Source organism: Theropithecus gelada, chromosome 2, assembly GCF_003255815.1.
Source record: "Theropithecus gelada isolate Dixy chromosome 2, Tgel_1.0, whole genome shotgun sequence".
In the NCBI taxonomy this organism is placed as follows: Eukaryota; Metazoa; Chordata; class Mammalia; order Primates; family Cercopithecidae; genus Theropithecus; species Theropithecus gelada.
In genome coordinates this window covers 88,867,658-88,880,944 of record NC_037669.1, presented here as the reverse complement: position 1 = coordinate 88,880,944, position 13,287 = coordinate 88,867,658, and the positions used below count along the sequence as shown (strand labels likewise).

Here is a 13,287-nt window from a genome sequence, read left to right as displayed (position 1 = left end):
GGGCTCAATGCTGGCATTTCAAGGTGGGGGATAAATCCTCCTTTGAGAGACAGGTTCCTGATTGCCCTGCTTGGTAAGTTAGTACAGTCAGCTTGAAAAACATTGCAGTGAGCTCTTGAACAAGCTGCAACACTCTTTCCAGGCCAGTTTTCATGTTTGTGGAATGAGATGGTTGTACTGAATGATGTCAGGGTTCTTCTGGGTCCTCCATTCCATGGTTTCTGGCTTAAGTTGATGGAGGCAAAGAGACCTGAAGAGAGACCCAGGGGAACTATGGCCCTCCCAAGTAGATAGTGATGTTGCTATTTTATCTTCCTAAAAAATGAAATCTTAAGATATTTACAGCTCTAGAATACCCTCCCTGTTGTACTTATGTCCAACTTTGAGATGTTCTTTGTTTTAGTTCCATTTTGAAAACAAACCTCTAGCGTATTTTTTCAGGAATAATACTATCCATTTGCTTAGAACTTTCCAGTGTGCAAAATGTGTTGGCATTTCTTACCTTATTTGATCCTCACAACATACCTGCAAGGTGTGCAGAGTAGAAATTATCTTCCCTCCCACTTGAGAAATAAAGAACTGGGCTCAGGGAAGTGCCAGCATGCCCTCAGTTGTGTCATCAGTAACAGACAGCTCTGGAAGGAGGGCCCAGATCTTCTAATTTCCAGATGGGGGAGTCTTTCCGCTATACCATGCCCACTTTGTTTCTTGAGGAGTCATGAGGTAAAATGTAAATTTATTTTAAATTTAAATAATTTTAATTTGTGAAAATGAATCCATCCTTTAGTATTTCTTTTTTAGCCGAAGATTTGTCTAATTGTGGAAACAAGGCAGTGTTCCTTGGCCGCTAACAAATGACTGCTACAAAGGAAAAAGTACAAAAATAATCTGCAATTACTAGTTACCTGACCAAATCATGTTTATAAGCTCTTTTAAAACAGTCTAAGAACTGAGAACCACTCATAACATGGAGCAGCATTTTCAAATTTGTGTTTTTGGAAGCTAAAAAAAAAATGTAAATCATGGGTGAATTAGTTTAGAAAAGATTCAACTAAGCAAAATTGAACAAGCCTCTTTATTAGGACTTCTCAAAGACTTTATTGTGCAAAAGGATATGAGCTGGGTGCAGTGGTACTTACCTGTAATCCCAGCTACTTGGGAGGCTAAGGTGGCAGGATTGCTTGAGCCCAGGAGTTCGAGATTATCCTGAGCAACACAGCAAGACCCCATCTCAAAAAAAAAAAAAAAAAAAAAGGATGTGAAAAATCTCCAACAGGAGGGTATAGCCATCAGCATTTCCCAATTTCCCATGCTTGTGTGCTCACAGAACATTTCCACCTGTCCTCTAGGACAGAGACCTCTGCAGAACACAGTTGAAAAATGCTGGTACATTTCTCAATGGATAAAGCCGCAGAAGTCAGATTCAGTGTTCTTAACCTTCTCTAACAACAGGAGTTACCTGGAGAACCCTCACTTTCCCAGAAGCCTGGCCTAGGCAGTATGCTCTGTGCAAGGAGACGGTCATCATTGTAGCAGCAGCATTAACAGCAGTCAGGCTGTGGGTTTGAGTACCCAGTGCTAGACCCCTAGCTGGGTGTGCCACCCCAGGTGACTCTCATGACCTTAGAGAGCAAGGAACAGTGTGGAAAGGAATCAGGAATAAAATTGTATGGAGTGAAGGATGGCTCATCACTGGAGCGAGCCGAAAGAGTTCAAGTCGTTGTCCCTTAGGAAAGACCTGTGGGATGGCAGAGGATCTCAGAAGCCAGGCTTTTGGAGAAGCCAGGGGCTGCCCTGAGGTACCAGGAGCATGAGGTTGTCAAGTAAGAAAAGAACCTGGGCATTTAGCTCCTGGCTCTGGCACATTTTGCTTGGGAGCATTCCCTGCAACAGTAGGATGGCCAAGTATAGCTCCTGGACTTGCTCACTTTCCCTTATTTTGGGGCCCCAAGACTAATGAGAATCTTTCCCTTAGTTTCCATGAAGATGATGGGTTTAGGCTGGGTACGGTGGCTCATGCCCATAATCCAAACACTTTGGGAGGCCGAGGCAGGAGAATCACTTGAGGCTAGGAGTTCAAGACCAGACTGGGCAACATAGCAAGACCCCATCTTAAAAAAGAAAAATTAAAATTTTGAAAAACAGAGCTTGGTTTGTATGTTTGCTGAGGATGACTCTGGGCAGTGATAAAGACAGTCAGCCATTGGCAAAGCCAGGCTTATCCCTCAGTGGGCTCTTGTTCAACTACTCCTTCAGAACAGAAGGTAGTTACAGTGTATGCCTAAGGTGGCTGGAGCCGAGCCCCTCCCTCCCCTCCTCCTCAGTGGCATCCTTAGGAACTTGTACATGGAAATAGAAGACATGTTTTCATTTGTTGCTGCCAGTTCAGTAACCTCCTTGTCTTTGCTTTCTGCTGCATGGAGTAGAACCCAGCTGTTTGGGCCCTACCCCAGGTAAGACTGCAGTGTGGTAAGTCTGCTGTCTCCAGATCCATCACAGCCTCCATGGGCTCTTGGACTTCACTCTTGTGCCCAGGGGAAGGCTCATGAATTGTGTTTGCTTTCTCCACCCCTCCACCATAGCCTGTTGGAGAAGGTTGAACAAGAAACATGGCGTGAGACCGGCATTTCCTTTGTGACCTCAGTCACCCGCCTCATGGAACGTCTTCTTGACTACAGGTATCTTCTCAGCCGCCCGCTCACCTCTTCTTTTGTCAGGATACTCTCTCTAGCAAGGGAATCCCCCTGACCTGAAAACTGAGACCTTGTGCCCTTCATGGGGAGCACTATTGTGATATTGGGTGCCATCACCAGTCAGTAGGAATCTGCTGATGACCAAGAAGAGACAGAGATAGAGACTTTTCCCAGGGGTAGGCTAGGGCCTCCTGGGATTCCCCGCTAAAATGTGGGCACATGTACCCAGGAGGGATCTTGGGGATATGTAGTCATCTGGCCTTCCATCCAGAAGGGTTAAGGCTCAGAGGAGTGGGCACAGCAAGAGGGAAGAGTAAAGCTATCTCCAGAGCAGGGCAGGGAACAGCTATAGGTCCTTAGTGCAGACTTTCCTCCGAACCATATGGCAGATGAGCAGAGAAGTATCACCTAGAGGACATGAAGTTGGCTTTTCCAAGGACTAGGGACCCCACTTTTCAATGCCTATATTCTTTGTCTAAAGTCTATTTATTTCTGTCCCCTGGTCATGGCCAGAATAGATGAGAGGAAACAGCCTGGAGCTCAGAGATCTTCATATTATGTTCAGTCTGGGAGTTCATGTGAAATAAGAATTTTTTTTTTTTTTTTTGAAGACAGTCTTGCTTTGTCACCCAGACTGGAGGGCAATCATGGCTCACTGCAGCCTCGAAGTCCTAGGCTCAAGCTGTCCTCCCACCTCAGTCTCCGGAGTAGCTGAGGCTACAAGCCCATGCCACCATGCCCGGCTAATTTTTTGTTTTTTGGTTTTTGTTTTTTGTTTTTGTAGCGACAAGGTCCCACTGTGTTGCCCAGGCTGGTCTCAAATTCCTGGGCTCAAGTGATCCTCCCACCTCGACCTCCCAAAGTGCTGAGATTACAGGCCTGAGCTGCTGCGCCCAGCCAGAATTAGAATTTCTTAATGAAAGTCTGCCTTCTCAGTTGTATCATGGCTTTCGAATTAGTCCAAACATGACAATGAAACCACAACTGCAGCCTTAATCATTCTCTCAGCAGGGTTCAGGTGATGGCTAAAGGTATCTTTTGGGAGCCTGGAGGAAGGTGAGGAGAAATGATAAATGAAACCCAGCTCCAAGCAATAGTTGCCTTCTCTGTGCTATAAGCTGTGCAAATGCCAAATGAGGAGAGCATTTTGAGCTCATGGATCAGGAAATAGGAGAGTTAAGCCTGGCTCCAGTTGCTGCTGAAGTAGAAGGTGCTGCTGTGCAAAAGACTCAGGTGTCCAATGCACTGGCCTGGATATGGAAATGGAATTCCTGAGAAATGTGCTCTCGTCTTAAGCATCCCCCCATTCTGTAGCATAGCTATGCTTGTGTGAACTTCAGGCCATTTTTCCTGGGCCTTTCAAGTTCAAAGCTGGCCTTGGGGCCCCTTTTACAGCAAGAGACTTCTTTGTTCACACCAGGTCCGTAGCTTCTCCTGTGGCTACAATTAGAAAGGGAAGAGAGGTGAACAAAGCGCTGCACCTCCCCCTTACCAAAACATTTTCTAAAGTTTGGTTTTATTCACCGTGTCCTAACGAAGGAGCAGAAAATAATTTCTTAGGCTCCAAGGCCTTGTTCTAGTTGCCTGTTTGATTTCTTTAGCTACCTTCTACAAGCTGCTCAAACTCATGCCCAAAACCAACTTCATTCTCTATTTCTTGTCTCGGTGGTGGTATCTACAAAAAGTCCAAAATCCTTAATATGGCATCACTGGCCTTTGCTCACTTCTCCAGACCAATCTTCTGCTAGTCCCCAGTACTCATGCCCTACACCCCAGCCTCCCAGTGTTGCTCCTTGCTAACGTGAAAGGAAACAGCATAATGTTGATGATGGACCCTGTCTATTGAAAATCCACCACTTGAGTGCTCTACATACATTTTCTCTAATCCTATAAGCATCCTCATTCTTTTTATCCATGAGGAGAAACTAAGAGGTACCACTGCTAGGATCTGAATCCAGATCTAGCTGACTCAAGAACCATGCCCTGTCTCTTTCTCCATGTTGTCACCACTTAACCACTTGTATTTTCCCTTCAGGTTTCTCTATGTGCTGTGTTCTCTCCCAAGAGTGGTCTTCCAACTCACCCCTATTAAGGAAGCTTTCCCAAGCCAGGAGCTTACCTGTCTGTGCACACATTGAATTATGATCATTTATCATCTTTCTGTCTTACCTTACAAAAGAGGACCAGCTCCTTGAGGATAGGAACCTTGTCCTTATCTCCCTGTTCCCCTGTATGGGGGCTGGCTCCTGGCAGGTACAGAGTAAATAATGAGTGATAAACTTGTTGGAAAGACCATGCAGAAACCAAGCAACTCTTTTCCTCTACCTCAATGCAGTTAGTTCAAGAACTTACTAAGAAAAGAGTTATTGGCCAGGCACAATGGCACATGCCTGTAATCCCAACACTGTGGGAGACCAAGGCAGGCAAATTGCTTGAGCTCAGGAGTTCGAGACCAACCTGGGCAATATGGTGAAACCCCATCTCTATGAAAAATTGGAAAAGTAGCCAGGTGTGGTGGCATGCACCTGTGGTCCCAGCTATTTTGGAGACTGAGGTGGGCAAATCACTTTATCTTGGGAGGTGGAGGATGCAGTGAGCCAAGATTGCGCCACTGAACTCCAGCCTGGGTGACAAAATGAGACCCTGTCTCAAAAAAAAAAAAAAGTAAAAGGAAATAGTTGTTGATATGACTCAAGGAAAGGACATCAAACAAAAAGGAAAAAAATAATTGTTCAGAGTTTTACAATATATACATTGATTAAACATAGTCAACAGATTGTACTGTAGAATTACCTGAACTTGTTATGTAAGATTCAATGTTAGACTAGCAAAACTTTAGATACTCAAAGGAGTACCTCGTCAGCTTTTATATCAATGTCTTTAACTTTTGTGTGAATTTCAGACACTCTGTGTCAAACATGAAGATTCTCACTGGTAGTAACTATATTTCCCAGGATAGGAAGCAGGGCCCTAGAAGGGTTTTCTTTGTGCCTGGAACAGACAGGGACAGAGCTAGAGTTGCCAAGCCCTTGTGGCTCAAAGTGGAACCTGTACCTGGAACGGGCAACTGAAGGTTATGAAGCCTGCCTTTCCCAGACCCCTCGGGTTGCAATGAGGGCTGCCTGGTCACTGATGTAGTCCCCAGCCAGCCCACTACCCAGGTGAGCCAGATGCTTCAGAAGCCTCTTTCAGGAGTCTTCCCTGCTCACCCTTCAGAGAAAGAGCAAGAGGGAAAGCAACAGCTGCACCTAAGTCAAACTTTAAAAGGCATCTACCATGAAGTAGCCACACAGAAGTGATGCAAAGCTACACAAAAAAGAGTCTGCTGTCAGCAGTGCAGAGGAGAAGCAGTCATAGAGCACAGAAGTGTATAGGATGCCCCTGGTATCACAGTGTTGAGGCCAGTTCCTTTCTGTTTAAGGGACTTAGCTATGAAGTTCTGGTTATGGCCAAACAGAAGTTAATGCTTGGTAAGTGTTTCAGATGCTTTATAGAAAATACAAATCACTAAATGGAAATAGAATTCCAGGGAAATGTGCTCTTGTCTTAAGCATCCCCCCATTCTGTAGCACAGCTACATGCCTGCCTATAGCTACACTAAATGCTGAAGTGGCGAGGTAAGATCTCACTGCCCTTCATGGGGCCAACTTACTGGGGAGACAGATGCCTTCTACCATTGTGTGGGTTGCTTGGAACAACTTGGCCATCTGACCTCAGGCTCACTTCTCTTGAAAAGTCGAGCAGTTTCCTGGCCCTGCTAGCACTAAAGGGACAGGTTCTGCAGAAGGATGTTCAGGACCCTCATGTCTGGCTACATAGGAACCAAATGTCTTATGTGGTGATAGGTCAACCCCCCCTCAAGAAAGGAGGGCCTTGGTTCCAAACATCACAAACCTGTCAACTCTGACTGGAGACTTCCACAGGAAGGACATTTGGCTTTGCAAAATATCATGAGAGGAGTATGGATTTTCAACATCTTTTTCTTTCAAAGGAGTCATCCCAGGGTTCTTCCTCTGCATGATGGGAAGGTGGGGAGAACTGGGTTTGTCAAATGGCCATCCAGAGGCTCAGTAACTTGGCCTAGGGCCCCTCATTCCCAGCTGTACTGCTCTTCACTGGGCCCTGTGCCTGTCAGTGGAGCAAAGCCAAAGACACTCTCCAACCTGACCCTAGAAATCTGTATAAACCCCTTTCTGCAGCTTTTCCCCAGAGCTGCTAATATACAGCTGCACAAGAAACTAGATCTTCTCTAGAGCAGTGTGGGCTGCTATGGAAGGAGACACATCAGGCAGATGGCTCTCTGGCTGGCTGTGTGCATAGGAGACTTCTTGCTGGATTCACCAGTCTGGTTCTCATTCTCCTTCATCTCCTTGTGCCAGGCTTCTGCTCCTTTCCAGAGGAGCCTGGCTTTGACCAACCCTCTCCCTATCTTGGAAAGGATCCATTCTCAGTGTTCCTATTTTCCTGTCTCTCACAGGCCATCCCTGATACCTCCTATACCCAGACCCTGCTAGGTATGAATGCAGCTCAGTCCTGGCTGATGCTTTAAGCACGAGACCTGCTGCTTCTGGTGATAGATGGCTCCAAAGACTAGTACACAGGAAGGAAACCGTAGGGAGAAATGTCAACTATGTGGTGAACATGTACAGAGCCCTGAAGCTAGGGCCATGAAGTGGAGGATCTTGGCTTCTATTCAGCGCTCCTACAAAATGAAACCTGTCCTTTAAGGAGAATTCTGTGCCTCCCTTTATGGGAAGTTGAGGATTTGGCCTTTCACTTAATTAATATGCCCTTTTGTGCCAAGGACCTTTGTAGGTGCCACTTAATACCCTGATGTAGCTCTGGGCTCTGTCTGTGCTCTGCCACCAGAATGAGAGGCTCAGTTGAAGAGATATTTGAGCCCCGAGAGTGGGTCCAAAGCTGAAGGAGCTCACAGTAGACTCCTCATCTATGGAAACAGTTCCTGTTGGAGGCCATCTCAATATGGGATTTGGTCATACTAATGCCCCAGTAATAGTACAGTTCTATGTGTTGTCTCAAGGCCCCACTTCGTATCTGGTGCTCATCTGTGCTGTCTCTTCCAGGGACTGCATGAAAGGAGAGGAAACAGAGAATAAGAAGATTGGCTGTACTGTTAACCTGATGGTGAGAGGACATGGGCCCTGACCTCTCTGCCTACTGAAATGGTTTCTGTCCTGCGTTGTGATTGGCTTGGCCCTTCTACAATACATGGCTATAGGCCTGAGGGTTTTAATCAGGACATCAGCCCAGTTACTGGTATCTTAGAGGCCTGCACTTCCCCAGACACATTCCTACTTGGGGAAGGAATGAAACGAGCTTCTCTTTGTACCGAACTCTAGCCTGGCCTCTTGGCAGGGACCCACTAACTCTGACATGCCCCAATTCACAGTCAACCCTGACTCCTGATCTGCCCTGATGCTTTTCCTCTTTCACACTACCCAGGGCTCCCATAGACCTGCCAGTGGTTCCACCCACAGCAGGTGTTCCTTCTGGCTGGTGCTTTCTCCTTCTGGTGCTGTCTGCCTCCAGGAGCCTGCCCTCCCTCTCCTGCCCAGCACACCCACGGCTTTGGCCAGCTGCCCAGAGCTTGGCTATGACCTCCACAGGTAGTTGACAGGTGTTTCCTTCTCTTTATTATAGAATTTTTACAAATCTGAGATAAACAAGGAAGAAATGTATATCCGCTACATCCATAAGCTTTGTGACATGCACTTGCAGGCCGAAAACTACACAGGTAAGTGGGGAAAAGAGAGAGCCATGCCTGACCATGAGGACAAACTGAAGGGATTTGTACAATAGGCAGAGAAAGGCTTCAGGGTGGTGCCTGCCAGATCTCAGCAGAATGTTGGGGCTTGTGCTATCCCCTCACCTCACTCATTTCCCTCAACTCCTTTGTGGCACATGGTAGAGAGAAAGCAGGCAGAACTTCCACTTGTGCCTTTGTGCCATGTCCTCCACTACTTGAGGCTGTTTCACTCTCCTTCCCTCCTGTCCACCCCTCTGAAGTCTCAAGGGTGACCTCCAAATTCTGGTGCACCAGGTTCAGAGCATCCTGAGCTAACTGTCACTCCTTATGAACAGAGAGCCTTTTTTAGGACTTTCAAAGCTGGAGCTAAGGTTATAACAAAGGAATATCCCCCTAACCCTGGAACTTCCAGAACTCACTAGCAGACCTTCCTTGCAGGCTAGGTTCTTCAGACCCTGCAGCTGCATAGCAGGCTCACATTGCGCTCCCAGTGCAGAGTATGAAGAGTGTTCATCTGACTTCTTGACAGGCCAGACAGGGCCTGTCATTGTATCTACAATTTAATCCAACATCAAGGCCTTTTCTAACTAGAACAAATTTTAAAGCATTTCAGAGTGGCTGTCACAACTGTTTACTGAGAACCACGCTGAATCAGGGGGTTGTGCCTATGTGTGTGTGTCCTGTCTGATTGACATGCCATCGTTCCCCCCAAAGAACCATTTTCTCCACTGTGGTGACCAGCCATTATGTCTTAGCTCTTAGGTGATAGGACTTGAATTTGTGTGATAGACCAGGAAATTTAAGCTATCCTTCTCTGCAAACACTATTGCAATTAGATAGATTTGTAGAAACAGAGAATCCTCCTTCTTTATCTCTAGCTGTTAGAGAGTGTTTGGCATAGATGATATATTATCTGATAGCACAGCTTGGCAATAATTAAATCTAAAATGACTGGGCTTTGAATCTTAAATTCAGCTGACTAATAAAATGACTGGGCTGAGTCTACCATTCTCTGCATCCACTTGCACCCATGATCCAGCAACCCTCTGAGAGGGCAGTGAAGAGAAAGACTTTAATAAATGTTGTGTATCAGCAGAAGCATTTGCTAAACTTCTGGGGAACTGGGCCATGACTGAGAGGCTGGGTCAGGGACTTTAACAGAGAAAGAGTGCTAAGCCTTGTCTCTGATGGCTTAGGGAATGACATCTGAAAATAATATAGGCAAGGAAGAAAAAGACGTTCCATGATTTCCTAAGCTCCAGAGGGAGGCCGTGAGTTCCACAAGGCTTGTCGCTAGAGAAAAAAGGCTTCCTGATCCCATGAGGAGGCGTGTACATTCCTTGGCAGGAAGTTCCAGTGGCAAGGGCACAGGCAAAGAGGCAAGGATGAGGAGGAGCCTAAAGAGTGGACACAGGCAAGTGGGCCTAGCTAAAGCTGGAAGTGGGTCAATAAATGGTTAGAAATGAGATTCTTCATAGTCATGGAGAGTAGATTTGAGTAGAACCTTGAAAACCAGGCAGAAGCACAGAAGCTAGAACTAATTAACTTGCCAGTAGGAGATGCCCACTAAAAATGAACAAATAGAACAGAAGAGAGAAAACTGTGTAATGAGGCCCCTGAGCCGTGGCTGTGATTCAGTGTGACTCATCCCTCGGAATGTAGGGAGCCGTGGTATTTCACTGCTGTTGTTTTACATAACCCTCTCTAATTGTTCCACACATAGAGTAAGATGTTGCCAGGCCTTCACTCTGGGTCTAGTATCAATTTAGGTTCCTTTGGTAATGGAGCCCTAAGAGCCAGTTCTGAGAAGGTTGGAAAGGAAGCTGTAGTCAGTTGAGCAGAAAGGAACCCAAGAGCTCTCTCTGATGTGTCAACGTCTCCCACAGCAAAGCCACCTGTACACAGACTTTTGGGTAGCTGAATCGTTCTTTATTAATCTGGAGGCCGGAACAGGTGACCAGGCCATGGAAGGAAGGTGTCTACCAGGATATTTGGCTCCTTCATGCTATGGACCAGGGTTATTGGCTTGCTGAGCAGGCCCACTGTTCTGTCTTTGGTATCCAGTGTCCCTGACCTGGGCTGGACATGACTTGCACTGGCATTCTGCCCAGCATAGTCCTCTGACACTAGGCTGCTCCTGGGCCCCTGAGCAAGGGAAGCCCCTGGACCTCCGTGCTGTCTGTCCCCACAGAGGCCGCATTTACCCTGCTCCTTTACTGTGAGCTGCTGCAGTGGGAGGACCGGCCACTGCGGGAATTCCTCCACTACCCATCGCAGACAGAGTGGCAGCGGAAGGAGGGACTGTGCCGGAAGATCATTCACTACTTCAACAAAGGCAAGGTACGCGTCATTAGGCAAGCCCTTTAGCCTTTCAGCTTCTGCTGTGATGCATGGCATCTTGACATCATAGGGTTAACAGCAGCTACAGGGGGTGGTGTGTGGGGTGGTGAGTGGGTGGGTGCCTATCTATGTGCCTGAGGTATGGAGACCACATGATTTTCTCTGAGGGAGAAAAAGACAACAGCTTAATTCTGTGACTTGAAAGCCATATCCAGATTGTAGGTGTTAGAGACTACCCCACATACCAGCTTTGCCTATCTATAAATACGAATGCTTCTACAGCAGGGGCTTCTGGAACCCTGTTTGTTTTTATTGGATTTACTTAAAGAACTGATATGGCTTTCTAATCTGCTGCCATATAAAATATGAGTGGTAGAAATGAATGGATTTTAATCACAGCCAGAGGAGGCCTAAACTGCTTCTTACTGGTATGTGTTCTTTTCTTAGATTTCCCTTCCCTACAGCACAGCCAGGGCTCCTCTCGTATTGGGGTTACTTTCCATCAAACTAGTTTCTATGGGATTGGCAGCATTGTCAGCAGTGGTTTAGGCTTCCTTGGGGCTCCAGCCATTCTGCTCCCATCTCTGGGAGAGCTCTATGTGGGGCCCTCTGACTACCTACTGTTGAATGTGGCCCATGTGCTGGAAAAACTTGTTGAAGCCATTTTCTCATTACTAAGCTTTGAGCACTTTTTCAAGCTGAAATAGGGTCATTCAGGGAACTGTAGTAACTGAGCCCCTGACTCAAATAGAAATTGGTTTTTGAGATGAGTTTTTTCATCAAAAAGAAAGATGTAAACATTAATGGCTTTTGCCTATAAATCAGAAAACATTCTTCAGTTTTACATAACATGGGGGACTTCTGTGTTTGTCAAAAATATTCACTCAGAAAACATTTCCCCATGCAGAGAATGCACTGGTAAGCAGGAACCTTTCCAAAAGCACAGAAACTCTTATGTAACCTAGCCCAGAAAGGATGCCCATGCTCAGCTCTCAGCCAGCCTGTGCGACTGATCCACAAAGATGACCCAAAACCTCTGGTCCTTGCTGATCCAGGACCTGACACAGAGCCCCTCACTTGCAGTTTTAGGCTGGTTTTCTGGCTCCTGGCTAACCTGGAGCTGCCCCTCACCTACATGCCCAGCAAGCCCTCCTAGCTCACAGGGAATGACATAAGCATGGTGTGAGTATGCATGTGTGCTTCTAGTGCGTTCATTCTCATTTCTTTCCATGGGCACAAAGTACAGAGTAGAGAGTTATTCTAATCTGACTGAGTCTGCCTGTGGGATGCATGAGCATTGATGGTCCCCTCTTCATCCCACATTATGGTAATGCATAGAAAAGCAGGATCAAACTTTAACATGGACTAGGGAGTAAAACACAAAGTGTGCCTGAGTACTATAGATGGACAAGAAGGAGAGAAGGACTAGGAGACTCCATAGGCCACCTTCTCAGGAATCTCCTCACTTCTGCAATCCTGCCTTTGCCCTGAATTGCTGGAGGAGCAGAGTCTACGCTGAGTAGAGACCACTCAGTGAGCCCTCTCATGAGTTTATCCTCAAAGGAGCAGTCATCAGGCCCACTGTCTTAGGCTCACACAGGAGGCCTACCTTGTCTGTTCCTGTGCCTCAGCTCCTGATGAAACCATCAGGTGAGATTAACCAGTTCTTCTTGAAAATATTCAGGGTTTTCAAGAAGAAAACCATGGTTCTAGAAAAGCAAAACCTAGATGCTATGGGAAAAGATGTTCTTATGGCAGGGATGCTTGGCACCAAGAGAAAAGCCACCTTGGCAACAAGAGAAGGGCAAAGAAAGAAAGGAGGAACAGGTAGTGAGTTTCTACCTCTCAACACTGCCAGCACACCCTGCCTCACAAGGCAAGCCCCTCCTGGCTTTTCTTCCACACATTACCCCCAAGACCTGCCCCATAGGGACTGCTCATTTAGGTGATGATGGCCCCATGTAGGGCTAAAGATGCCCTGCCTGCTGACAGTAGCTTCCAGTGAAACAAATGTCCTCCACTGGGATCAAGGCTCATCTGTCTTGCTGGCATCTCTTCCCTAGTTTGTAACCCTGCTGCTCCAAGGCACTCGCTCCAAGGCCTCTACTCCAGTTATCTTTAGAATGAACGAGGACAAAGAGTAGTAGAAGAGAAGTGACTGGATTTCAGAGACTGGTAAGACATTTTAGAGTAGCTTTGCTTTCTGCCTGAAGGAGGGAAACCAAGGGGAAAGATGTAGATGGGGATGCATTGCACCTGTAGTACATTCGCTACCTCTATGCAGAGGCAGCTCTTAAAGCCCCCAGACCCACCATTGTTCCTGTACACCCCTCAAAGCTGGCACATGCTCTCTGGTGTCTGCCTTAGATAACACAATCTCCCTTGGTCCCATGTTTATGTCCTGGGTACCCAAGAGGATTAGCCGTGGCTAATAACATGGCCATAGTCTAGTTCTGGGCCATTCTGTCCTGTAGTGAGGTAGTTGAC

At 46.6% G+C, this 13,287-nt stretch overlaps 1 protein-coding gene across 1 annotated transcript in view; it reads left to right on the top strand.

Moving 5' to 3' along the window:
- Positions 1-13,287, top strand: part of DOCK3 (dedicator of cytokinesis 3) — a 682,478-nt gene that overhangs the window by 628,050 nt on the left and 41,141 nt on the right. The window contains exons 34-38 of the mRNA XM_025375707.1: positions 2,427-2,453; positions 2,583-2,678; positions 7,778-7,838; positions 8,355-8,448; positions 10,652-10,800. Of these exons, the coding sequence (XP_025231492.1) occupies positions 2,427-2,453; positions 2,583-2,678; positions 7,778-7,838; positions 8,355-8,448; positions 10,652-10,800 (427 nt within the window). The remainder of the gene's footprint in view (positions 1-2,426; positions 2,454-2,582; positions 2,679-7,777; positions 7,839-8,354; positions 8,449-10,651; positions 10,801-13,287) is intronic.